Here is a 27,877-nt window from a genome sequence, read left to right on the forward strand (position 1 = left end):
CCAACACTAACGCGGCTGATATCTGTGGAACTGCACAACAGAAGTTCGCAGAATGTACGCAGGAAGACGTGGCGAGACTCAAAATGAGGTATATCATCATCAGCAGCCTGATCACGCCCCCTGCAGGTCAAAGACCGCTCCCATATCCCCCCAATCAACCCTGTCATGTGCCAGCTATGAACACCTTATCCCTACAAACTTCCTAATCTCATCCGCCCACCTACGTTTCCGTCGTCTCTTGCTACGCTTGCCTCCTTTGGAAACCACACCGTTACCCTTAACGACTACTGGTACCGGTTATCTCACCTTCTCATTAACTGCCCTGGCCAAGCCGAATTCTTCTTATTGATTTCTACTATAGGATGTCATTAACCTGTGCTCGTTCCCTGACCCACTCTTCACTATTTGTTTTTCATGACGTTGCACGTATAATTTCCCTTCCCATAGCTCACTGCGTTGTCCTCAATTTAAGTTGAATCCTTTTAGTTAACCTCCGCGTTTCTTCCCCGTAGGTGAGCACCGGTAAGATATAGGTAGCTGTTATACATTTCTCTCTTAGGCATATTGGTAAACTGTCATTAATAACCGCTGATTACCTTCCAAATGCTCCGCTGATTACCTTCCAAATGCTCTCTACCGCATTCTTATTTTTCAAGTTACTGCACTCTCGTGGTCTGGATCTGCGGTCACTACGTGCCCTAAGTAGACGTATTACTTTACCACTTCCTGCGCCTCGCTGCTATTTGTCAACTGCTTTCCCTTCCAGGATTGATGAACCTTACTTCAGTTTTCTGCATACCAATTTTCAGACCAACCATTCTGGTTTGCCTGCCTAAGTCATTGACTCTGCTTTGCTATTTATCCCCTGAGTGAATGTTCAAGACATTGTCTTCAGCGAATCGCAGATCACTAAGGTATTTCCATTAGCTCTTATTCGCTAACTCTTCACAATCCAGGTCTTTGAACACTCCCTTTAAACCGGCAGTTAATAGTATTGGAGAGATGGTGTCTCCTTGCCTAATACCCTTCCTTATTGAAATTTTATTTCTGTCTTTATGAAGGACTATGGTAGCTGTGCAGCAGTTACCAGTATCTTCCAGTACTTTTACACCACGCTCTTCTGTACACAGATTCCGTAACGCCTGCATGACTGCTGAGGTTTCGACTCAGTCAAATGCTTCCTCGTAATCTGTTATGGCTATATATAGGGGTTTGTTATATTTTGCGCACTTCGCTATCAACTGACTGATAGCGTAAAAACGGTGCATTGTCGAGTATCCTTTACGAAAGCCCGCCTGGTCATTTCGTTGATTGAAGTGTAAGGTTGTCCTGACTGTATTAGCGGTTACCCTAGTAAAAGCCTCTTAGCATAGAAACAGCAGCAGGCTGGAACTAACCACACAGTATCTCCCATTAAAATGCGCTTCACTGGCTTTTCTCACGTTACAAGACCAAAGGCAATGTCGCAGCCTAACAAAAAAGTGTGTCACTAACTAAAGATGAGGGACCGCGGACGCTTGATGTAGGAATACCTCGCGGCTGATTACATAACAGTTTTCATCGATTTTGCGAAAGCTCCATCGCAGCTGCGCCTTCTGGCTTGCGATAAGCGATGCGTAGCTGTGAGCGCAAAAGAAAGGGTTGGCAGGAAGCCACGTGCTTCCGTCAAGGGGGCTCTGCTGAACGCGACTGACGCGAGTGGAGCAGCTTTGCTGGCTATTGCACCTCCCTGCAGCTATAGAGGGGGGCCGCTTCGCTATCGGACCCACTTCGCCTAATCGATCAGGCTGCGCAAGCACCGCGAGGCTGCTGTCGCAGCGCAAGCCATAGCAGCGACCTTTGAACGGAAGAGAGCGCTCGCCCTCTTTGTCAGCGAATGCCGTCTCGGCATGCCCGTCACTTCCTCATGTTGTGCAAACCGCGCCCGGTGGGGGAGCCTGGCAAGGAAGGCGCGAGACAGACACGTGGGCGCGCCTCGGGAATGCCTAATGAGGTGAGTTTCCTTCAACGCGATTTTTCTCCCGTATGCATGGACATTTGTATTGCAGAGCGCTAGAGGGGTGCTGAGAACGTGCTTTACTTTTAATCGCCCATCGCTCGTCGCGGAAGCACCGCACCGATAGTTTGGCGTCATTCTTCATCTTTATGAGCCCATACATGCCTCAGGCTATCGTGAGCGCTACATCAGCTCTTGATATGGATAAAGTAATCGTGCCGGATCCACTTCGTTTATCCCGTCTCTTGTAACCTTATGTGGTGCGGATATAAGCTCTATAAAGATATAAAAGCTCGTCTTTAGTGTATCCGATAACACAACGGAACGCATCACCTTCGAGGACTGCCACGATAACCGAGTACCTTTTATTTCAAGCACACACTGTAACCTATTTGCAACCATACACCAATGAGTTAACGACATGCGGTTCCAAATATACTGATTAGTAATCGCCTTCCTTGATGTACTGTGTGTGTGTGTGCGTGCGCGCGTGTGTGCGTGTATATGCGTGTATGTGTGCGTATATAAGAAGGGGGTGTAGATCGGATAAATCCGGTAGAACATAAACGTAATTCGGTTGACACACGGTAGAAAAACAACTCGATTCTAACGTGTCTGACCTTCGTCAGGGTTCAGAATAAAGTCGTTGTTTTTCTACTGTGTGTCAACCGAATTACGTTTGTATATATACTTTATATAAACGTTTATATACGTTGGTAATATATGTAGTTCTTTGGTTGGCCACAGAACAGGTGAGAGAGAAACAGAGTACAAAATCAAGAGGGAAGTAATAAATACAAGTAAAGAAATAGGCGTGGTTAGGAAAAAGTGGAGTGGGACCCGCAGGAAAAACTGGAGACTGCGCAGAACATTTAAGGAGTGGGGAAATACAATATCCCGATGCGACCTTTGATTTGTTAAGCACCGCAGGCTTGCTTATTGACAGACATTTTTCCTCGCTGCCCTCGCGGCCAGGAGGAGCGACAAGTTCCCGCCTTCTTCCACGTAGCTAGCTGCACGGCCACGCACGCTGTCGACCATCTCAACTCAGCTCGACACGCCTGTCAATAAGCAAGCATGCGATGCTTAACAAAGCAGAGGTCGCATCAGGATATTGTATCTCCCCAGGTCTTACATGTCCTGCGCACTCTCCATTTTTTCGTGAAGGCGCAATTCCGCTTTTGTTGCGAAAGCAACACTACACTACGCTATTCGTCGAGGCATTTCGCGGAGCTCTGCGAAGGCCAAGATGCGCATGCGCGAGCAGCGGGTGCCGTCACACGCCGCACAGCTGGCGCGCCGGGGCCGCCGCTGGAGCCGCCGCCGCGCTCTGTCCATCGCCTCGCCAACAGTCTTCCTCTCTCTCTTTCTCCCTCTCTGATGCGCAGTAGCGATTGCGCATCGCCATCTGCGTGGTTTGTTGCGTATATAAAATTGGCAGTGGCTTAGCTCTTTACTCTCTTTTTCTCTTTCCTCTTATCTTTCAACTCTCTCCTATCTGCGCGTGGCAGCGGTGGTGGCTCGGCTTGAGCCAGTCGGCAGGCCCGTGCACTTTTTCCTTTTCATTCTTTCCTCAGTCGCAACCAACCAACCTATAATACCTCTGCTAGCGTGAGGTGAGGGCGAGGTGTCCACATCTCGGTGGACACCTGAACAAGAGGGCAGGCGCATAACTGTCATCGTGGAATAGTGGACACCTCAACCATGCTTTAAGCTATATGGCGGTAGTGACAGGTGTGCGCTGCATGCGTTGGCATTGACAGCGTTGTGCCAGAAACGCGGCGCTGAAGCCATAGGCTGTCGGCGTTCGTTGTGTTTATTGGCGTTGGCGTCGACCACGTTTTACACTCCGATCATTTTAAGGACAGGAAGTGCGCATAATGGCTCACTGTGTCAGTGGACGCCTGAATCGTGCTTATAGGTACGTGGGGTGATGAGAGAGAGATGTGAGCTGCAGGCATTGACAAGCTTGAGCCAGAAATGCGGCGCTGAAGCCATAGGCCATCGGCGTTCATTTTGTTCATTGGCGTTGTCAGCGTTTTACGCTCCGATCATTTTAAAGAAGGCGAGCGCGCGCGGCGAGGCACGCCAGCTGTGCGTAGTGACGTCACTTGCTCCGCAAAACGGCGAGACTGCGGGCAATGTGCTCACGCAACAAAATAAGGCTACGCTCAGATGTTGCTTTCGCAATCCTCCAGGTTTGACCAAAGCTATAACACAGCCAATTTTTTCCTATCTACGCTTATTTCTTTGTTTTTACTTGCATTCTTTTACTTCTAGCTACTTATATTTGTTCTCTCTATACATTTCTCGCTCATCCGTTTCGTGTCCAACATAGAGTTTCTTACTACTACCTAGAGGGAAAGCTGGCGGCGCTGCACTTCAGCCAACATGGACGCTCAAAGCATCATGGGGCGGTGAGCTACTTGTTGCGGCACAGTCGTAGTTTTTCGGGAACACAGAGTGGCAGTACTAAGGCGTTTCATTCCGAAAACGTAGTTCGTGTGTGCGCAGACGACTTTCGCGCGAACGCAGTGTGCAAAAGCCATAGTAGTGAAGACGCGACGACACACGACGCCAATAAAAGGTTTTACTCTTCCGAAATGCCATTAAAAAACCTCTTAAAGTATCTAAACAACAAGATTTTTTTTGAAAACATATTTACTTTAAAAGTGCGCCTGTTAATTACGAAATATTAGTTTTTTTAGTGTTCATCACTTGGCCAATAGGAAAGCTAGTCATGTCTTATTTTAGGCAAACTTTGCACTTAAATGCTTTTCTGCTCGTTTGTTGCAATCATTAGACAAGATATTGAATGTTAGGACATTCGTAGTTATCGAACAGCTTTATTTGCCTATTATTTTTTGGCCAAAAGTTGCAGTTCCGCAACAAGTAGCTCACCGCCCCATGATGCTTTGAGCGCCCATGGTGGCTGAGGTGGTCACGTGGGGTCTCCATGCAAACTCCCATAGACGGCTTGCCAGCTTTCCCTCTAGGTAATAGTAAGAAACTCTATGGTGTCCAACCATTAAAAAGGGGAAACACAAGCCAAGACAAATCACTCGAAAAAGATCGGTCCTCCGATCGAAATCTTGAGTCAAATGTTTCGTTTAACGAAGCGTACACTTCGCTATATACTCTTTTAAGCATTCAAGCACTTCATGCTCTCGCAACCCGTATTATATATATATATATATATATATATATATATATATATATATATAGGTATACACGAGGGGGTACCCAAAAGAAACCGGACTTATTTTTGTTTGAACTTATTTGTTCACATTTTAAGCACAGACCTTCAATCTCCTTCAAAGTATTCCCCACTTGCAATGATACGCTTGTCGAATCTTTCATTCCATTTTTCAAAACATTGTTTAAATTCATCTTTTGTGATGCTTGACAGTGCCTCCGTCGTTTTTTTCTTCACCTCAGCAACATCAGCGAAACGCTTTCCATTCACCTATTTTTTCTATCTAGGAAACAAATAAAGTAGCAAGGTGGAAGGTCGGGAGAGTATGAGGGTTGAGGAATAGGGGTCATGCCATTTCTGGTCCAAAATTGTCGTAGAGACAGGGCTGTGTGAGCAGGGGCATTGCCATGATGGAAAAACCAGTCACCCGACCGCCATCCGCCGCCGACTTCCACCGCACACTGTTGCCCAATCTTTTAAAAACATAAAAGTAGAAAGCCTGGCTAACTGTCTGACCCTGCGGATCAAATTCTCAATGGACGACTCCTCTCACGTCGAAAAAACAAATCAGCATTTTTTTGAGGTTTGGTTTCACCTGACGAGCTTTCTTGAGTCGAGGTGAATTTGAAGTTTTCCATTGGCATGATTGTTGATTTGATTCACGATTCGATTCAGGAACGCTTGAGTTGTCCCCTTAGCATCGTCCTTGTACGTCTTTCTTAATATTTCAAGAGTTTCTATTCAACTTTTTCCGAGCAAAAATCAGAATTTCACCGGCGCACGCTGTTCACGAAAATCAGCCATTGCAAAAACGACATTCCCACAAAACAGTCGTCACTCTAAAACTCTGCCTAAACTAGTCTGACCTCCTTCAACGACGGCACTCGGCTTACTGACTCTGGAATGTTCGTTCTATGCACTCCTAGTGGCAAAACGCGGTACCACAGAAGCTTTGCCGACCAAAAAATTTAGTCCGGTTTCTTTTGGGTACCCCCTCGTATATGCACGCACACTTCACCGGTTTTGCGGCACGATCGTACGTCAGGCTTTTCCATTCAATTCAAAGCGCATCACCCGATATTGGATTCTCTCGTGAACATTGTCCTCTTCCAGTTAACTTCTGTCCGCCGTTATGTATCGGCCTCACTGGACTTTTAGTGTATTAAAATAAATGAAGGAACGTCGTTGGGCCAGTTGGAAGGCTTGTTCCGTTTGAGAGAAATGCACCTAACTGCAGGACAGCATATAGGTGAAGTGAACAGGACGCACTCTACCCTTATAAACAATGGTGTATAAACTGCCTATGAAGTTCTCGTTGTCTATTAGCTTCATATAGATATTTGCTTCTAAATATTCGTTGTCTATAGACTGCCTATAGACAAAAGGGTACTAAAGTGCATGGACATTAATCTATACATGTACATTGCCTGTTGACTGTTTACAGGATTCGTATTGTGTATAAACTTGTCTATAAAATTTGTCTTTGAAAGTCTGTACACTTTATGGACAAAGTCAATAGACTGTGCAAACAAATTTTTGCAAGAGTAAATAAAGCTAGACAACCGAACATGCACGAGCGCTGTGTTCTCCTTTCACTACGTTCGTTTCTTGTCCTCCAGTTCTGCGCACATGTGTGGGCAACGACCATCGCCAGGAAAGAATAGCGATTTAAATCCAAACTGCTCACATTACAGACAATGACAATCTCTGTACAAGAATGTCAAACTTCCTCCTCCCTCCATCCTCCCCAGCGGTCAGCAGCCATTCGGCACTGAATCTGGGTACTAACAACTGAATAAGCTCCAATTCTGTTTTGCCAAGGTCATTCATTCCAAGTTTTCAATGAGCTGCAAAACAACGGTAGAGCCTCCAGCATCACTTGTGACCATACAAGGCGTGTCTTGCAAGGCTCGAATCACTGCATCGAACGTTGGTTAACCACATTTTGTGCTAGTGTTGAGAGGACAGTGCTCACTGGCGCAATTCAGCTGGCGAAAGAGCTCACTAGGCAAAAAGATTTTAACTCTAAGGGTCCCTTTTCTCGCTCACAAACAAACCATTCTTCCCCCTCAGAGGCCTAAGCTGTCTTTCCCTCATCGCGGACATTACGTTGCACTCTGATGCCCGAGGAATACTCCCCTTGATGAAACGGACAGGCATAAATGAGCCTAACATGTCCGTCGTCGTCGTATGGTCGCCACATGTTGAAAGAGAACGATTACGACAGAGCAGCTCGAGAAGGTGTCGAGGGAAGGAAGCCGTTATCAGAAAGCAGCTGCCTGTGCCTTCGTTAACTGCTATTGCGTCACAAAGAAAAGAGGATTGCGCTCTATCTCGCCGTAACAATGCAAACGACGGAAATAATTACTGACAAAGTTCCCCAAGGGGTCAAGTAAATCAGCATACGCCCCTAAGGTCAGGGCATTCTTGAAGAGCATTCATTGTGCCATCCTGCCCACTCTGTGTGTGTGCACAAATTTTTTTACAGAAAAAAAAGTAGTCGAAATTTAGTTCTCCCCGAAGTCGATTAATAGATGAAAACTGGTTTGGTCAGGGGCAATAATAACTTGAAAAGGAAGAATATAGTTGGATGCTGTCAATGACAGGACTCTCCGCGTGCGCTACGTATGCAGCCGGGCACCCGCTTCCCGGCTCGGCGGTTGGGTGCAGTGTGCCGCGGGTGGTTTATAAATGCGAGAGCATTTGGGTTGTAGCCGTGAAAAAACAACCGGGTTTTTCCGTAACGAAATTCTCTAATTAGTTCAGAGGGACGTGACGTCATCAGCACCACAAAATTTGAAAATCGTAGGGCTAGAATGTTCGAGTACCTTCCATTAAATAATCCTATCGCATTATGCTAACCAAACCCCCACATCTGCCTTAATCAACCCACTGATCCTTTTTCGGGTGGGCCCAATTTCAAAATTTCTGTGGTGCTTTGGAATATAGGGTATTGGGCGAGCTTCCAAATGCTGTCGCATGTTCTTCTTTGAGAACGTGGTAAAGAAGGCCCCAAGTTATTTTGTTTTCCTTCACAGGAGATTCCATACGCGCGGCTTGTAAATGGTATGTGTGCATGCATGTGTTTTGCGAACAATGGCCGCCCGCCTGCAGTGCTGACCTGCACGGACAATCGCGTGCGGGCGTCGGTCTACTTTGTAGTTCTGAACCACACCTCTGCCCCCATCATTTCTCCCCGTCACTCCCCTCTTCCAAATAAATCGAAACTCCTGCAACTGAAGCCCCTCCCCAGTGACCCCCAGATCGAACTACACATGTACGGCAATCCAGTGCCCATTGTGCCTCAGGTGCAGATTCTCGGCCTTCTCATTAGCAACACACTCGATGCAACCACCACCCTTCAGCTCTTGCAAAAACAGACCAAACAGGTCGCTGCACTTATCAGGTGGGTGGCAGCACGCAATCATGGGCTGTCTGAACGAGAGACCCTCAATATGACAAATGCACTAGTCATTAGCCGCATTATATACCACCTCCCATACCACATGCTCACTCAGCGGCAAACACAACAGGCAGACATCCTAATACGCACGGCTGTCACCTCCGCCCTACGTCTTCCACGGACGGTTAGCACGAAACGCCTCCTGGCCACTGGTACCCACAATACAGTGACCGAATTAATAGAGGCTCAACGCACCAACCAATTAGTCCGCTTGAGTCGCACAGAAACAGGACAACGCCTACTGCGACAGCTACGTCTCAATCCACCCATTCCCATCCCCACAAGTCCTACACCTTACATGATCTCTCTGCGCAATCAGGATCACATATATCAGAAGCCCCTACCGCGCAATATGAGCGCTAGTCTCCATCAGGGTAGGCGGCAGGCACGAGCGAGCTATTACACGAAAACATACAGCAACCGCTCCGATATCCTTTATGTCGACGCGGCAGAAAATTCGAAACCAGGATATTACACGGCAGTCGCAGCCTGTGAAGACGGCACAGTGGGGGCCGCCGCCACTATCCGGACTAATTCGCCTGCAGAAGCGGAAGGAGCCGCCATCGCACTTGCTCTGGCCCACTCCACCATTGACAAAAACGTAACCGAAATTTGCACAGATTCCCAGGCCGCGTACCGCCACTACCTAAAGGCCGTGGCGACGCCGGCAACACATCGTATTCTTGCCACAGTCACCTCTCTCGACCGAACGGTTACTCTGTCGTGGGTCCCTGGGCATGCCTCGATCCCCGGTAATGAGCGCGTTCATGCGCTGGCCCGAGAACTCTCCTCCCGGACCCCAGATGATCAGGCACCAAACCCTGCGAAAGAGGCTACATCGGTCCTGTATACATATCATCAAATTACAACATTCTACAAACTCAGCCGCATGACACTGCCACCACCCCACAGTACCTTGTCGCCCTCATCCAGCGCCACATGGCGACAATTACAGACAGGCTGTTTTATTTCCCCCCACCGTCTCTCATGCTTTCACCCCACCTTTCCTCCTGATTGTACCACCTGTGGCGTGCCCAGATCCACACTTTTCCACTACCTTTGGGAATGTCCTTCCCCAAAGGCAGTACCCCCCATCCCCAATCCCACTCATTCTTCCTGGGAGGCTGCTTTACGGACCGCTCAGCTCGCCGGCCAGAAATGGCTGGTGGATCGGGCTTTACGTGAAGCGCAAGCCCGTGGACTCCTGGACCAGTAGGGGACCACCCTGAAAGATTTTTTTTTGTGTGTAATAAAGTTGTTTCCATCCATCCATCCCTCTTTCTTTCCTCTCCTGTCATCAAAGCTAGCTGGAGCTCAAGTGCTTCAGGCTGCGATAGCAAGTGTCCGGTAAAGAAAACAATAATTTATCGTACTTCATTTTTATTTATTTTTTTGGTTGAATGGGAGACACTTAACACCCGTGGACTCGGGACACACTTGATACCCGTGAAGTGAGGAATGATCGATAGCATCAGAATTCTCAATTATATTCAATTTGGCGTTTCTGTGTTACTTTTTATGCGTTTCGAGGTTGTTCCTCAGGCACTTATCAGCAGTCAACCAGACCATTTCGATTGTAGAGCAGAATCAGCAGACGAGGTCACAAGGTCAAGTGACCTCTCAATCTGCTCGACCGGCTGCCACCTGCCACCGTGTAGGTTCTGATGGCATCACAAGGTCATGTGACCTTTATCAACCAATCAATTCAATCCCCACCTGCCACGATGGACAGGTTGTGATGACGTCACAAGGTCATGAAAACTCTGAGCAATCCGGGAATTTCGTCTCGGACACCGGCAGGGTTATGAGGAGACAACTCTAATGCCATATCATTAAACATCAGCAAAAACCCGGAGTTACACTGCTACACCGTTAATTATAGCCGCACAGATGATACACCCTCTCCTATATCCACACGCTGCCGGCGGCTTCCGGGTCGCTGTCTACTACGCCGATTCGTATCAGGTGTCAATGGGAAGGCCCCTCGTTTCATGATGACGCTGGGCTTGTAGTTACAACACGAGTTGAGTTCGTGCCGCAAAAGTGACGTCACACTGTGGAAACCTGTGAAACGTTAAGCGCATCTGCGTTCCCCGCTATAAACTGGGCCACGTGCTGGAGAGATTTGCAAACACATAAGCTACGAAAGGGCAGGCTGCGATAAGCCGCTATCGCAATGCGAGTCCTTCACCAGCGCTCCGTCTTCTTCGCATATGCGTGCCGTATCGACGTTTAGCGTCACGAGATTCGACGGAAGAGTTGTTACGTCAACTGAGCTTCGCAGATGCGACAGGAACACTTTTTGCGCCTCAGTTCGGCGCCATTCACGCTGCCAGTCGAGCTGACGCTTTCCCCTAGGTCGCAGTGAGAAATTAAATAGCCAGCTGAAGACCACTACAAAATGAGCAGTGACCAAGTACTAAAGTTTCAGTAACGCATGAGTCGGAGAATCGGTGCCACTATTTACATGAGCGAAAATACAGCTTAAGAACGTACGTACTAATCGGATTCTCCTCTATTGTTAGACTTTGATAGCAAATTTAGGAATCGAACATTGTTTATTCGTTTCAAATTTAAGTCGCAAGATAACAGCTATCTTTCAGATGTTCCCAGACGCTGGTTTAAAGGCAAGCGGAAGTTACAAGGAGAGGGGTAGTTTGTAGTGGCCCGCTGCATTTGATTTCTTTCGTTGAAAAAAACCGGTGGTCAATGCAATTTTTTTGTGAAAAATTCTGTGGCTCACTCCCACCTTCCCTTGGAAGCTGAGTTCGCCCCGAAAAAGCGAGCTGCCTTTGCTTACGTCAAGACTTTCCCTCTGTCCAGGTGTAGGAACCTTGGCCCGGACAGACATTTTTCTACACGACTAGCACCGACGCCGAAGCCAGCATGCAGAAAGCGAAGAGCTACCACGACACTCCGCACAGTTGGCTGATGGCCGCCGCCTGCGGCTGGACGGTCTTCTGGACGGTGGTGGTGAACCGCTGCAGCGGAATCTTCTTTGTCGCCATGGTCAGCCAGCTGGAGATATCCAGGCAACAGGCGTCCTGGCCATTCACACTCCTAGGAACCGTGTCACAGTTGACTAGTAAGTACATTTTCCCTTTTTCGGTGGTTGCCACGATGTGGAACTGGCTGTACAGGCATGTGCCTCCACGTTGTAAGGCAGCCCACGACATTGGCGGCTCGTTATAGCCATTCTGCCGCCGAGATGGCCGGCCTCTTCCAGATATACGTTTCGAATGCAGATGCTGTCGTGAAACGGCAACTTTGAACGTGTAGGGCCAATAGTATGGCGCACTGTTCCCAGCGAATCACTGGGGCACTAAATGCGCTTCTATCCAGCGGCCATGACTAAGGTATCAACTCTGCCAGAATTACTCTTCGGATATTCATATGTCGAAAGCCCCGACTAGACGGTGGAGTCGAGCAGTCTTGTGAACAACACCAGCTTGTTCATCCGAATGCTTCCAATGCATGTTACATAGGCGCCAGTTACCGTCCTTTAATTCATGCGCATCGCTGCGAACGTAGCGAACAAAAACGGCAAGGTTGATGGGAAAGAGAACGCGAGCTTGAGATCCACGAAAAGTTGTCTGCTGGGGCGATACCGATTTCTTTTGTGAAACTAGTGTACCTTTGCCGCTGAGGACGCACAGTGAATTTCGGTGCGTCTCCTTTAGGCTGAGCGAATGGCTACCGAGTTGTGAGTCACTCAAAAAAGGCGAACTCGACGCGTTTTCTTCCGCTCTCGTACAGCCGACCCGGCAGCGCGCCACGCAGGAAGTATTAGGTTCCGTAGCAGTACTCGAGCGCAGCATTTCCGTTGCTCTGGAAGAAATTAGTTTGAGAAATTATTCTTGAATTTTTAACCACATCAGGTAACGCCAATGGCCGTCTCCTGCCCTGCCGTCTGATAGATGCCTCTTTGAGAACGCTGGCTCGGTGGCATGTTCAGCCCTGACAGCGTGGTGAGCTAATAAAGGCCAGTAAAATGAAGCCACTAACAAGCTATTGAAGGACTTTGCTTTGACTCCTAAATACTACTCACGTGCCGAAGAGTCTGCACAGGTATTTTGATTCAATGCAACGTTGTAGGCGTTGTGGGATTCAATATTGGTAGAGTGTGCATGTCATGTTCAGCCACGCGAGGATCATTGTAAAGATACTGTTACAGCCAGCCGACCCCTCCACATTTCCTTTCGTTAAACTAAGCACTCTGAGTTGCCTCTCTCTTACACTTATGGTGAGCGATATTTTGCATTTTCGTTGGCGAAGATGTTGCTGAGTCTCGCTTCTCTTTCAGCTTTGGCGTGGAACTTGCTTTTGAGGGTCATGCCACTGCGGTCGGTCCACATTCTGGGCTCTGCACTGAGCGCTTCGGGAGTGATGCTCTGCGCCGCATTTCAGAGCATCACCGGCATCACAGTTTGCTTGGGCCTAATCACAGGTAAGGCGATACGCCGCGCTATCCTCCCTTACAAAAAATGTCTTTAGACAGTCCATCGACTGTCTACAAGCTTCAGTCTATGACGTCTGTAGATTTTCTATAGACAAATCTTAGACTAGTCTTTAGACAGTCTACAGATTTATGGGCATACAGTATTAGTAGACTTGTCCTTAGACAGTACAACAGAAAATGTCTACTGAAAGTCTAATAGACACAGGTCTCTAGACGATCTATAGACTTATGGCCACGCACTCCTTTAGATTTCTGTTTATAGACAAGTCTATAGACCAAAGTCTACTTGTCCAGTAGACATAGGTCTGTAGACTGTACAGAGAGAGAGAGAGAGAAAGGAATTTTAATGAGGGAAAGGTGGAGAGGTCGGCCGGTGGTAACATTCCATAGGTATATGGCCTGGAAATAGTATAGAGTTTTGTCTATAGACAGTCTATAGACCGTTGTCTACTAAACCTCCAATAGACCATTGTCTATAGATTGCCTATAGACAGACAGTTTACAACCGTTGAAAATCGTCGCCAGATTGTGTTCACAAAAACATGACGATCAATATATTTACAAATTTAGTTTTTTTTCCAAGCTATCCAGGCTAGGAATATGAATTACATGCAATAAAAGAATGCACCACATTATACAAATAAGTGCTGAAAGTAACTAACTGTCCGACTAGTTTCCTCAGAAGCATTGTTGCGACCAGTTGTCTGCAGTATATCATCCGGGGATGTTGACCTGTAGAGTGCAAAAGGAAAAATAATATAAGGGGAACTGAAACAAAAAATTCCCATCCTACACACGTTCCGACACACAAACTCCTCCCCATACACACGTGCTTTACAATGCAAGGCATATCCTGGCTATGCCATTCTTGAAATGTAATCTTGATCATTCGGTTTGGTTTTATGGGCTTCAAAGACCCAAGTTGACCCAGGCGATGAGAGACGCTGTAGTGAAAGGATGCGGATAATTTAGACAACCTGTGGTTTTTTACCGTGCACTGACATCTCATAGTTCGCAGGCTTCCAGCATTTCGCCTCTATACGACCGCCGAGGCCAGGATCAAACCTCCGTCTTTCAGGTCCCCAGACGAACACGAGTACCGTATGAGAAATCTTAAATGGTTTTCATAAAATATTTATTTATTGCAATACCTACAGCGCCCGTAGGCATTACAGCGAGGGGAGAAGGAAACAAAAAACCGATAACTAATGCAGGTAACGCAACATATGACGTGCATTGCCAGTACCATCAGCACATCAAACATGTATGAAAAAAGAAGCTGTCCGAACACTTCCACACACACATGCACACATACACACAAAAAATATGAGCACTGTTTTACTTCAGTAGGCCTACTGATTTAGAAAATACCTAATTTAAGGGAATCAATGCGACATTGGATGGAAGCATGCTCCATTCGCCTTTAGTTTAGAAAAAAAAAATGACATTTTAAATGTTTGAGTTTTACAGAACATTTCTCTAATCTTATTTGCAGGGTCCAGTCGTAGTGAAACGTAATGAGGCTTGTAGAAATACCTGTGCGGGTCTATACCTGTGCGAGAGCGAAATATGTTATGAAAGGTCTTCTGTACGTTTCTTAAGTGGTTCCCAACCAAAGCTTTCTTTCGCTCTTGAAACACCGGAACTTCTAGTATAATTAGAAAAAAAAAAACAATCGCTATGCTCTGAATTCTTTCTAAACTGTTAACGCCACGTTCTAACCACGTGATGAATTAAAAACCATAAACCCTGGATCGCCCTACCTCTACACTGAATACCTACTACCAATCTCTCTATGACATTTATTTTACATTAATTGTAACAGAAGACTTCGAAGAACTGCACCACATGTCCACACTGACTCGCTATGAGCTGTTGAGAATGTCACCCCCTTAAAAGACACATTCAGTGCTCGAGCCTTACACAGGAATCCCTAAGAGAGAATATTGCAGCATTTATTCTTATCCCCGCTACTGAATAAGCGCTTCAAAATATCCTGCGTGAAACCAAGTACGTAAGCCGATACTCAAAACCGGCACAAGCCATGCAAGGCCTACCAGGCAGACGCGAACCAGTTCACCACAGTTTTGCGCCCATAACTTGAAGCACGAAAACGGAACAGCACACTCATACATCAGCGCGCGTTCTTAGAAACAAGCGGGATGCAGCGCTTCCATGCCGCGCTCATTATTCAGAAAAACTCAAACGGCACATAGTGGCTGCAACTGCGCCGTTTCAAAAGCAGTCGTGAGCTTGAGACAGCATACGCATTACTGTCACGGTAAAATACCGTCTCAAATTCACTTAGTTTTTCCTTCAAGTGCAGGCCCAACAGCCCCGTGATGAGGTGATTCTTGCATGCATGTGTCTATCCTAACCTAACGCTGCTAGAAAAATCAACGAAAGCTACAAACGCGCTAATAGGAACTATTTCAATGAAACAACAATGTCTTCAACAGGCGCAGCTATAATAACACAGTGCGAGCTGAACTGCACTTGTAGGCGCATTGCTAGCTTCTGCCTTTTTCACGAATTTTTCAACAGTTCATTGCACGAATCACCCTATATCGTACGCCGCATGAACATATCTCAGAGCACTGGTCATCCGCTTCAAGTTTCCCGTCCACGGTCCCGTACTACTACATCCTCAGCCACATTTTTTCTCCGAGCAGCATCTGACTGGAACGGCCTTCCCCTCCAAGTCGCAACCATCACCTGTCCATCAAGATTCCACCAAAAGATGACGCAGCTGATGTTAGATTGAACCTCATGTTATATCCGTAGCCCCACCCATTATGTGATACTCCTGAATAGGGTTTTTAAGGAAAATTAACAGAACTGAAATGAGCGCCAAGTTACATTGGCGTTTTCATAATGTAGCAGTCTGAGATCTGAAACGCATACTCTGCCTCTCGCGCAATTGCTATTGGAGAAATTTGTGCACGCGTGAGCGGAGTTCATGAACGAGCCTCTCGGAACAAAATGTAAGCTATCTCTTGTCGAGGAGGCCTTTACTGAGCTTTCAAAATAAAGTGCCCGCAGGCCGGCCAGCGGCGGCGGCCAACGGCTCGGATAACACGGATGGACGGATCCATACGTGTGCAACGAAAGGAGACACGGGGTGCAGCTTGTCGATTCTTCGCGGTGTTTGTGCACGCCGGCCATTCGTGCCGGGTACGAATTTTATTCAACCACCACACTATAAGTATTCCTCCAGCGTCGCTTCACAACAATTTCGACAATCGTCCCGTGCTCAGTCTATAGCGTTACAAAGCATCTTTGCTGAAACGTCGCTGTCCACGACGCGCACCGAGCGAGCGTCCACACGTAGTAACAAGCAACGCACACCTCTAAAAACAGCATCCCATGGTCCGGGCAGACGATAACACAAGGATTAAAAAATAAATGTAATCCCCTTCAGAACGTGAATGTGCGTTTTCGGAGGTGCCAAGTAAATAGAGCTCACATGCCGCTAACTGACGCATAGTTCCATTTCTGCCGTCATTCAAGGCCTAAGCGATATTTCTGGCCGCGCATCTACCTTGCAACTCGAAAAAGCCAGTAGACAGCTCGCGAGGAGCCGCGTATCATCACGGGTTTCGCACCGACTGCATTTCCACGCGCTAGGATTCCACGCGCTAGGATAGACACAGCGGCACAGACGCAAGCGGCATTAGTCGAGAACCCGATGGCTTCCGCTGCTTATAACTCCGGTTACAAACGAGGATAGGAAGTTTGTCGCTGCGCACATAATCTGTTCTGCACACACAGCTCTGCTTAGAGTGGTTTAGGAGACCAAATGAATAAAAAATATTCGTGTAGACTTACAGTAAGTGGACGATTAAGTTGGATTTCGATCACGAGAGAACACGCCTGGAACACATCGCAGACAGTAAATATACTGCAGATTGTGTGAATAAATAGAGACACATTTTGTTTGTTTACAGTTGTTTACAGCCGAATGATTTTCCGCCGTCTTGCGGTAAAATGGGTAAAACGTGAAATCGAAACAATTTCACGGTCGTATCTTTATCGCTCCCACTCTTGCCGTGTGTAGGTTGATGTGGTATCCAAGACGACAGAGGGGCAATCGGTTTATAAATTTAAATTCTCCACTCGCGCTTTAAAAACCTTATTTTTTTTTCGAGAAAACAAAACTGAAACCTACTGCTTGTCCATAAGCGCCGAATGGACAACCGAATATGATGTACCACACTTTTAGAATAATGATTATAATGTTGCATAGAAAAATGTCTTTTTTGCGTGTGTACTTGTTTCGAAAACTGGTATGGGTGACATCAGAGTGTCATCGGCTCCGAAGAAGCAGGTGTATGGGGAGGAACTGAAAAATGCTTGTTGCGCGGCAGAGCTTATTCATGCGAATGCAGACTGCAAAGGTGTAAATGGCAGGTGTTAATCGCGAAGAGGACCATGCTCTTTGAGGCTCTCCCAACTGTGTTTCTACACTCTAAACACGAATACACCTATGTGGGAGTAAAGAGGGAGTGAGCTGTCCTCTAGCGCACTTCTTTTATAAAAAGGGAGTTTGCTAGAGGACATCATACTTTCTTTTTACACCTTTCCGTTTAGGGTGTAAGAGATGGGCACATCCTTGAATTCTTGCACCCGTCTTTCCCCCTTTATTTTCAGGACTTTTCAAACAGAAATGTCGAATCGCTGATGAAATGTTTCTGAAATAAGCGCGTTGGACACCAACGATCGAAATATGTTAAGTAATTGTCTCGAGTGATTCCTTTAAAGGGGCTGCGAAACACTGCTTGGGGGGATACCGGCTATACTTCAGGTGGGTGCTTTATGTCACACAGATGCTGACTTAAAAATAATTGCAGGAATCGATGCACAGGAACGGGAGTTATTCAATGAAGAAATTTCAAAATACAAGCAAACAAAACGCTGCCCTCAACTCGATTTAGGCGGGGCTTCCCACTCCTATTTCGCTCTCCCAATGACGGCACCTGGCGCAACCAATCAAAATAGCCTGCCAGAGCACGTCGCGGAAGTTTGTACTTCATGGTTGCCTGCTCTCTGTAACTCGTTCTTGCTGAGACTGGCAGCGTTGTTTCCAAGCCAGAGCGCCCTTGATGGTGTATTTTTATTTTACTTGCTTTGCAGGGCTTTTATCTAAGACAAACAAGCTGTTTTTGTTGATCTAATATAAAACGCAGACAGGTGACAAAATGTGTCTCTATTTATTCACACAATTTGCAGTATATTTACTGTTTGTCCGATCATCAAGCTCGCGCCAGGTGTTGTGATATCCGCTCCTAAAACCAGCGACTGTGTGGCGACACCATCAGAGCCATGAATTTTTTTTTTGGGGGGGAGGACATTAAAATATTGAAAAACGGAATATACGCGGTATCACCGACGCTAATAGCACCATTGAAACTCACTGTATGCCGTCAACAGGCAAAACAGTCAGCTAAGATTGTGTTTCTGGGCCCCTTTAAGGGAGAGCGTATTCTTTCGATGTAGTACAGTTTGCGGGCATCTTTACTTCAGGAATGGCTGCCTTACCTCGCTTTACCTGTTAGCATTAAAGGTTATTGAATTGTATTCACAGTATACGTCACGGTATAACGAAAATGAGCCTTTCAAGTTTTCTGAAAACAATACACAGGAGGGAATTATATCTTCGTCACAAAAATTTTTTTAACTCCCGAAATAGCTAAGGAGGTGGAGGGTTCTACCCACAGTTGCAGTCACCCGGTGCAGTTCTCCTCAGCATGCAGGGCAAAAAGTCAGTGTAAGATTGCCAGATAAAAAGGAATTGGGATTGTTATAGACTGGTGTATAGACTATAGACGTTATGCTTATAGGCTTTAGTCTATAGATAGTCTATAGACCCTCTATAGACAAAGAAAATTAAGGTTGTTGTAGGCTTAGGCTGTAGATAGTCTATAAACTGTCCATATCCATAAAGAAATTAAGGTTGTTGCAAACTTCCGGTATAATCCATAGACCGTCTCTTGACAAAAGGAAATTTAAGACGGTCATAGATTTTAGTCTATTGATAGCTATAGAGGATATTAAAGTGGTTAAAGGATAGTGGTCATAGACTTTAGTCTATGAATAGTGCGTAGACTGTCTACTGACAAAATCAGATCAAGCTGGTTTTACCCTTTAGCCTATAGATAGCCTAGCGACCGTATATAGACAATGAAAGATTACGGCTTTTAGAGACTTCAGTTTCATAGTGCATAAACCATCTATAGACAAAATAAAATTAAGGCGGCTATAGACTTTAGTCTATAGATGATCTATAGACTTTCTATAGACCATCTTTAGACTAAAGTCTATAATCGCCTTAATTTCCTTTTCTCTATAGATGACCAGACTGTCTTTAGACAGTTTAGACGTTCCGCTTATGGTCTGACAATGCTGATGTCCGACCAACTGGCCCAAAGCTTCCCCTTGTTGAAAGGAAATTAAGAAGGTTATAGACTTCAGTCTATAAATAGTCTATAGACAAAAGGAAATTAACACTCATTTTATAAACAGTCTAAAAACCGTCTATAGACTATTCATAGACTTAAGTCTATAACCGTCTTAATTTCCTTTCGTCTACCGACAGTATATAACCGCCTTAATTTCCTTTGGCCTATAGAGTATTAGGCTGTCTATAGACGAAATGAAATTAAGAGGGTTATGAACTTTAGTCTATAAATAGTCTATCGACGACAGGAATTTAACACTCAGTCTATAAACAGTCTAAAGACCGTCTATAGACAAAAGGAAAATAAGGCGGTTATCAACTTTTGTCTATTGATGGTAACCAGACTGTCTATAGACAAAAGGACTGTAAAGGATGGCTATAGAGTTTATAAAAGTCTATAGAAAATCTATACATAATTTTTACAAGGGCTATCACTGAGGAGCTAAAGTTCCTTGCTTATAGGAATAAAAGGACCTGCTCAAAATGGAGGGAGTTACTGAACCACTACTAACCATGCCAAACAAACTGTCTGTCACTGTGCCATTCGCAGCGTAGGAAAGCTTTGTATGTTTTGCAATTCTTGAATAGTTGATGGAAATTTGTTGTTGCAAACCTTTTGTAAATTTATCATTTCAGTTTCAGAACATAAATATCGGAGTCCAAATTTCAATACCGGCTTATAATATTAGTTTTCACGTCTGTTTGCCTCTTTATCATCTAGTGCACTCTTATCTGTGGGCGTCTCTCTCTCGCTCGAGCAGAGTATATAATGTCGGGTGTTTTAAACACGCTGGCTGAAATAGATCCTTTTCAGTAAATAATTTCAATTTTTGTTTTTCATAAATATGTATTTTGCTCGCAGCAATTGGACAAGGAATGATTTTCCCATCCAACAGTGTCGTGGTCAACAGTCACTTCCACACGTGAGTAATTAACGAACGCGGTTGTTGTACCCTGATGATAAAGCGCTGTTTACTTGCATTAGTTTCTGTGTGTGGGGACTCAGTGTATGCTTGGAGAAGTCGGCGGGTCTAGACGATCCCAGAAACTGGAACAGTTCTTGAATATGGCTAGAAATTACATTTTTTATATATTTTATAGTGACAGCTTCAGTGGCGGACAAGGGGTCCCTAGACTCAAGGTCGACGTGTTCCTCGACCATTGCAGATGCGCCTCTTGTCACGTGATTGCGACGTCATTTTGTGTCAAGGACGCGATCTCCGGCTAATAATCCGGTAAAAACTGAAGCCGTAAAAGACACCATACGTTCATGTACACGTGCATGCAGAAGTTAACAGAGCATGGTATGACTTTCTAACTTGATTTGCTAGTTTACTAGAAAGAATTGCTAGTTACGACATGTACAGGCTGATAGCGATACCCTATCGTACTTACCGCAGTAAAGCATGCTCCGTGTACTCATGTCAGTACCTGCACACGACCTCTCTTGGCGAATAGCTAGATGTCTTAATAAGGCATTTACTCAGGTCAGAGCGGAAAAAGCATCATCACTGATCCCCTTTTTTTTCAGGTATCGCGCCTCTGCAAGTGGCTTAAGTTACGTTGGCACGACTATCGTGTCGCTGGTGTCGCCACCTGTGGTGTTCTACCTCATGGACACGTACGGACTGCGCGGAACCTTCCTTATCGTGGGTGGACTAGCTATGAACGGGATCGCAGGGTCCCTTCTTGTCAGTCGCCCCGAAGACTATCGCACTCCGGCCAAGCTCGCACAAGAAGCCACCGCGGAGGAAGTGGACGATCGTGGCCAGTTCAAGCAAGTGGTGTCAAAAGTGAAGAAGGTGTTCCATGAAGAACTGTGGCTTTTGAAAAAGCCCATGTACTTTGTAATCACTGGGTCAGTGCTCGCACTCCGCTACATGATGGGGGTCTTCATAATCACCGCCGTGGACTACGCCGGCACGAAAGGACTCGGCCGGTGGGAGATTACGACCTTTCTGTCGTGCCAGAGTGCTGGCGAAATGTGTGGCCGCATCTTCTCCGGACAGCTGTCGGACCGCAAGATTTTTCACAGGTGAGATAAGTAGAGCCACTCCGTGAATTGTGGCACGTGCGGTCTAAATGAAATGGGGACATGCATGAGCTTCAACAAACAGGGCAAAACACTGTTTTGAGGAATGTCGCTCTTAACTGCTAACAGAGTAAAAAGTCATCATCATCATCATCAGCCTGACTACGCCCACTGCAGGGAAAAGGCCTCTTCTATCATGTCTCTCCAATGAACCCTGTCCTGTGCCAGCTGGGGCCTCCGTATCCCCGCAAACTTCTCAATCTCTTCCGCCCATCTGACTTTCTGCCGGCCCCTGCTACGCTTGTCTTCTCTTGGAATCCATTCCGCTACCCTTCTGGACTAGTGGCTATCTTGCCTTCGTATTACATGCACTGCCCAAACCCATTTCTTCCTCTTGATTGCGACTAGAATGTCATTAACCAAAGTTTGTTCTCTCACCCACTCTGCCCGCTTGCGGTCCATTAACGTTACACCCGAAACAGATCCCTGGGAGCCGTTGGAGATTCATTAGTTAAAAGAGATTCCTGGACCTTCAGAGTATTGCATTGCAAGCGATTAGTCTGGAAACATTCTAACTGTGTGAGAAATTTCGAATCAAGATTTAATGTAGAAAGTTTAATCACCAGGAGCCTATGGACAGCTTTAAAAAAAAATGCGATGTCAAGAAGAATGCAGTCCGCCTGAGGGTTATTATCAAGTACAACATGGAATAAACTAACAAAAAGGAGGTGCTTCGTTTCATTTGAAAATGACCGACCAAAACTATGTTAGAAGGCATGAAAAATTATTTTGGTCCTAGAAAGTAATAAAAAATGCTCGCTAAACTCAACGAAAGCCTTGTACACAGAGTGCTAGCGCGGAGTAGCCACTTGGCGTCTACGATGAATCACACCATTCCTTAAATCTCTATCGTGACAGTACTGAAAACTAAGCATTTCAAAATTCTTACCTGTCTAGTTGGGTTTTGATAGCTTGTAATAATAATATAACACTTCCGACGCCACGTCTGTGCACAGGACATGTTTCTGGTTCTCCAGCACACGTTTCTGTCACCTACCCCCACTCAAATTCACGCACTTGTGACCGTCGATGTTCGCAAGGCCTTCGACGGTGTTTGCCACGACCACATCCTTTCCCAACTCGCCTCCCTAGACTGTGGCTCCCGCATGTACTGTTATATCCGCTCATTCCTCTCTGAACGTGTCGCTCGCTTTCGAGTCGACACCTATCTGTCCGACCCCCACAACCTCACCCGAGGCACTCCTCAAGGTGCTGTTCTCTCTCCTACCCTTTTCAATCTTGCTATGGCCCCTCTCGCCTCCCAGCTAGCTGAAATTCCCGACCTGCATCATATATTTTACGCCGATGACATCACTCTCTGGTGTTCATCTGGCTCTCCCGGTCACGTACAGGACACCCTGCAACGTGGCCTAGATCTCATCGACTCCTTTCTCACCACCGCTGGCCTCTCTCCTGCTCCTGAGAAATCCGAGCTTCTCCTTCTCAACCATTCCTCCTACCAGCGCTCACACAACCACTTCGTCTCTCTCCACCTTTCTAGCTCTCCCATTCCTGTCGTCACACAGTGCAAAGTTCTTGGCTTCCCTTTGCATGCGGCTAAGAATGTGCAATCCCTTCACCGCGCTGTCACCACCTGCCACTCTGTAACTCACCTCCTGCGGCGCGTGGTCACTCGACGCTCAGGTCTCCACGAGGCTCACGCGTGCCGAGTTGCCCACGCGCTGGCCCTCAACAAGGTCTTGTACTTTGCACCCTACGCTTCCTTCACTCAGACTCAACTTAACGCTCTCGAGACTGCCCTTGTGGGCCTCTACAAGGCAGCTCTCAACCTCCCTATCACTACCTCTACCACTAAGCTCTTTGCCACAGGCCTCTTCCATCCTCTTCGTTCTCTTCTCAGTCTCCATCGTGACTCGCAGCTTGCCCGGCTTTCCCTTACCCGTCAGGGTCAGTGGTTATTGATTCAAGCGGGTATCTCGCCCATTCCAATCTCCCCGTTTACCTCTCCTATTCCCACCCCTGCCCCCAATCTTCGTATCCTTCCCCTCCTGTCCAACATGTCCCCCGTCCTGCACGCCGGACGTCGTCATGCGGCCGCACAGCACCATTCCCCTCTCTTTGATACCCAGGGTGTAGCTTACACGGATGCCTCCTTCGTGGCTCCTCGAGGTTCCTGCGGCTACGCCCTGTACCATCCACACCTCCCTGCTCCTGAAACCCACACCAGCGGGCCGTATCTACACCCTCCAGACGCATTGTCCCTCGAGGTCCTCGCCATTGCGCATGCCCTCCAGTCATTTTCCCTCCTTCCCTCTCTCCAAGAGTACACAGTCTATTCGGACTCACAAGCCGCTATACACCACATACAGAAACGCACCCTGACCCCTTCTCTCCAACAGGAGGTCGAACGAGCGGTCTCCGCACTGCAGCCTTCCATCGTTTTCCTCCGCTGGGTCCCTGGGCATTCAGGGATTGACGGCAATGAGCTGGCCCATCAGCTCGCCCGCGACACGCTGGAGTCTCGCCTTCTTTGGCACATTCAGATGAATGCAGTTATCACCCCGTCCCGCCTCTTCCTCTATCGCTATCGATCGGACCCTTCCTGTCCCAACTGCCCCTGTATCTATGCGGACCTGGCCCTTTGCCTATTCTATTGCGCGGCTGCTCAGCAGTCGGGTTCCTTCCCCCCACCCTCTCTATCCATCACCACCTGGCTCGACTGGCTTGGCGCTGAAGGGGACGAAGAACAGCGGCTTCTGGTCGCCCAGGCGGTCGAAATGCTCGGCCTGTAAATTATGGTCGATTAAAAGTCTTTTACTACTACTACTACTAACACTATGAATCAAGTTTAATATGAATCATAACCAACTAGCCCAGATTTCTGCTTTGATCACTTGTGATAAACTGCGACACAGCTCCGACAAAAGTTTTTTTTAATTTAAATCCCATCGCTTCTGAGCCAGCTCGGCTCCCTGTTCAGAGTTGTTTGGGTTCCCCCGAGTGCCCTTCAATGGTGGAAAGCGAACTTGTGCTGCGCGCGGCGCCCCTGGTGAACGGCGTGCTAACTAGTGTCTGCAGGTACGACTCAGCATCACGTGTGTGCCGCGGGAAGCCTCCCATAAAACAACTTTCTCTGTTGCTGTTGTTGCGACTGAAAGAAGAACGAAAAGGAAATTGCGCGAGCATGCCGACTGGCTCGAGCTGAGCCACCACCACTGCCACGTGCAGATAGAGGAGAGTTGAAACATATCAGAGGAAAGAGGGAAAAAACAGACGCGCGTTGCAACAGCCGCGTCCGCCGAAGCGACAACGCCGGCTGTAACAGATACCGCTGTGCCCCCCTCCTGGCAACTTTCTCTGTAAAATATGGTAATATAAAATGTGCTCCATTATTTAGCACCGAACTTGTGCTTGACAACGCAGGCACACAGTTGCGGCGTGCAATATGCAAGGCCTTCCACATTAGTACGGAAGGTGATAACTGGGTCAGCATGCCTTCGCTGGCTTTGTCGTTAAAGGAGTGAAAATTCTTAGATGCAGTCAGTCACGTGTGGAAAAGTGATAATTTCTTTTAACCCAGTACCTCGTGTGCATGTTCCACCGAGATGTTTTAATGTGCTTTCATCGAAGTAAAGGTTAAAAAAAAAACAGGAAACAAAAATTGATTTTTGTTTTTTTTGAGGAAAGCAAATGGCGCAGTATTTGTCTCAAATATCGGTGGACACCCGAACCACACCGTGGGAAGGGAAGAAGGTGGGAGTAAAAGAAGAAAGAGGGAAAGAGGTGCCGTAGTGGAAGAAAAGTACATAAACTGGAACTGGAGGGCAAAGTAAAAATTCAGTTGATACTGAGACTGGGGAACGCTAGATTCTAGACAAGGGAACAACACACACAAAGGAACAACACGAGACCCTAGCGCTCCCCAGTCTCAGTATGCACGACCAACTAGCCCCCTACAAAGCTTTATTAAGGCGGAAGCCTTTAATGTCTCATCGTTGTAAGCAGCAGTTGTCGACAGAAAATGTCACGCTTTTCAATTGGTGGAAACGGTCATGACGTCACAGTGCGCGAATTTCAAACGGGGCCAATTGTACTTTGGCTAGTAACCATGCAACCAATTGAAGGGATCGTATAGTGATGCTCCAAGTAAGTGGGACTGAGCTTAGTTAATTGCTTAATCACCCAATTAGCCTAATTAACTTTTCTAGTCAGGTCATATAAATAAATAAAACCGAGTAGGAAATTGGTCGAGCTCGGGAATCGAACCCCGGTCTTCGGCGTGCGAGACGAGCATGCTATCCACTCCGCCATGCCAGCTCGATGGTTTGGAATGAACAAACGCGCGTACGGTGTCTTTGCTCACACTCATCCTCCTCCCTTCCCTTCCGGCGAGGTTTAGGTGTCCACCGAGATATGAGAGACAGAAAATTTCCTTCCCTCAAAAACCAATTTACCGACGAACGAGGCGTAGAACCAAATGGGCGATGGCGTTCTATCGACTCCCTGCCAGCGTTGCAAGACGCTGTCGCGTTCCACTCTCAGAGGCGAAGCTTAACATCTTAACCACACATCAGTGACCATACTTTAGGTCAAAAAAGTGTCCCCTGAATTCTGACGGGTGTCCACAGAGATATGTGAGCCAGTTACTGCGTAATTTCCTTTCCTTAAATACAATTTTCATTTTCTTCATTACGGCCCTCTTTGTCTTCTTTCACTCCCACTTCCTACCCTGCTCTACGGTGCGGTTCGGGTGTCCACCGAGATGACAGAGAATCACTGCGCCATTTCCTTTCCTCAAAAAGCGTTGCGTTCAAAGGGCAAGGCATCGCGCCGAACGGATGGTGGGGATCCGTGGACTCCCTGGCAGCGCTCAACACGCTGTCGCGTTCCACTCCTGAAGGCGAAGTTTAAGCGTCATTAATTACCAGTTAATTAGTATTCAGGCATCAATCAGTAATTAACCAAAAATTAGTGATTGGTCATCACTTAGTAATTAGTACTCAATTATATGTGACGCCACCAGTGCCACAGAAGCAGCGAAGGTGGTGCGGAAAACGCTTTCGCCTCTACGCACTTTAGACAGCCAAAGTGCCCCCTGAATTTTTCAGTTGATGTTTAGCGCGCGTCCTACCTTCTTCCATTTCTTGGTCCCGCCTCAAGCGGTCGCCTTTTTATAATGCAATGAGCAGCCAACTATCCTGGCTTTGCGGTCTGTCTTTGCCGACTATATTGCTGGCTGCTGAAAACGTTACCTACAACGTTACCTATCATTTCCTCGTCGCGTTGCCCCTTCCAGGAGGGACGTGATGGCCGCCGCATTCCTGATCATGTCTGCCTCGCTGGTGAGCTTCGTGTGCAGCGAGTCGGTCGCGGTGTTGGCGCTGAGCTCCTTCTCCCTGGGCCTGGCCAGCGGCTGCGTCACCATCCTCATCTCGGTGCTGTACAGCGAGTACTTCGGACTCGACCTGCTGCCCACGGCCCTCACGTGCGCCGCGCTCATCAACGGCCTGCTGGACGCGCCCAAGCCCCTCCTGATAGGTGCGCTTCCACGTTGGCGCTGCTGCTGGCGTTGGGCGTAAAAAAAAAATATTTTCAGAGAAATGAAGGCACAGTCATTGCCTCACACATCAGAACTCGCTGCGAGGGAAGGCAGGAAGGTGGAATTTGAAAGAGAGAGACGCAAAGAAGCGTCGTAGTAGAGAGCTGTGTATGAATTTCGACCGCCTGGGATACCTTAACGTGCACCGGCATGGCACAGCACATGTTTCCAAACGGTGCCAAATGTACTCGCTTAGCTCGTAGTCTCTAGCCGCAGAGGCTGTGTTAGATGGCGAACTCGAGCGGCCACTTCTACACAAGTTGGTCGCATTGCTCTCATATCAGTGAAGTGGATTTTACTATTGGATGTCGAGTCCATGTGCAGGGCATATGCCGCTGCATTGCATCTGGCGAAGGTGTGTTGCCACTGCGCGAGTATCTCGCTCGACTACAGGATTTCGCTTTCTCCCGCAGGTCACTACAGAGATCACGGGAGGTCCTACTCCAGCCTGTACATGCTGCTGTGCGCTATCGGCCTCGTGGCGAGTTTAGCCTGGTTCACCGAGTGCTTCCACCAGTGGGTGTTGTCCCGAAGAAAGACTGGCGAAGTCAGATGATAAAAAAAAAACAAGAAAAATGTATTGTGTGAATAACTCTGTTATTCGGGATATGCAACGGGGCTTTTCAATTACTGATCGAACTGCCCTTGGGTTTG

General features: G+C 47.1%; 1 protein-coding gene across 3 annotated transcripts; it reads left to right on the forward strand.

Moving 5' to 3' along the window:
- The first annotated feature begins 1,728 nt into the window (after positions 1-1,728).
- On the forward strand, positions 1,729-27,802 carry LOC149364919 (monocarboxylate transporter 12-like). Of its 3 annotated transcripts, none has more exons than XM_089574897.1 (7): positions 1,729-1,993; positions 11,479-11,740; positions 12,959-13,102; positions 20,434-20,494; positions 21,103-21,606; positions 26,921-27,162; positions 27,637-27,802. In XM_089574897.1, exons 2-7 carry the CDS (start codon positions 11,542-11,544, stop codon positions 27,777-27,779), a joined length of 1,293 nt encoding a protein of 430 aa, XP_089431023.1. In that variant the 5' UTR covers positions 1,729-1,993; positions 11,479-11,541; the 3' UTR covers positions 27,780-27,802. The 3 variants fall into 3 exon arrangements, with proteins under 3 accessions (XP_089431023.1, XP_089431025.1, XP_089431024.1); XM_089574899.1 differs by lacking the exon at positions 1,729-1,993 and adding an exon at positions 10,653-11,019; XM_089574898.1 differs by lacking the exon at positions 1,729-1,993 and adding an exon at positions 11,009-11,147.
- Positions 27,803-27,877: the final 75 nt, after the last annotated feature.

This window comes from Amblyomma mixtum, chromosome 2 (assembly GCF_055824585.1).
Source record: "Amblyomma mixtum isolate Tamu chromosome 2, ASM5582458v1, whole genome shotgun sequence".
In the NCBI taxonomy this organism is placed as follows: Eukaryota; Metazoa; Arthropoda; class Arachnida; order Ixodida; family Ixodidae; genus Amblyomma; species Amblyomma mixtum.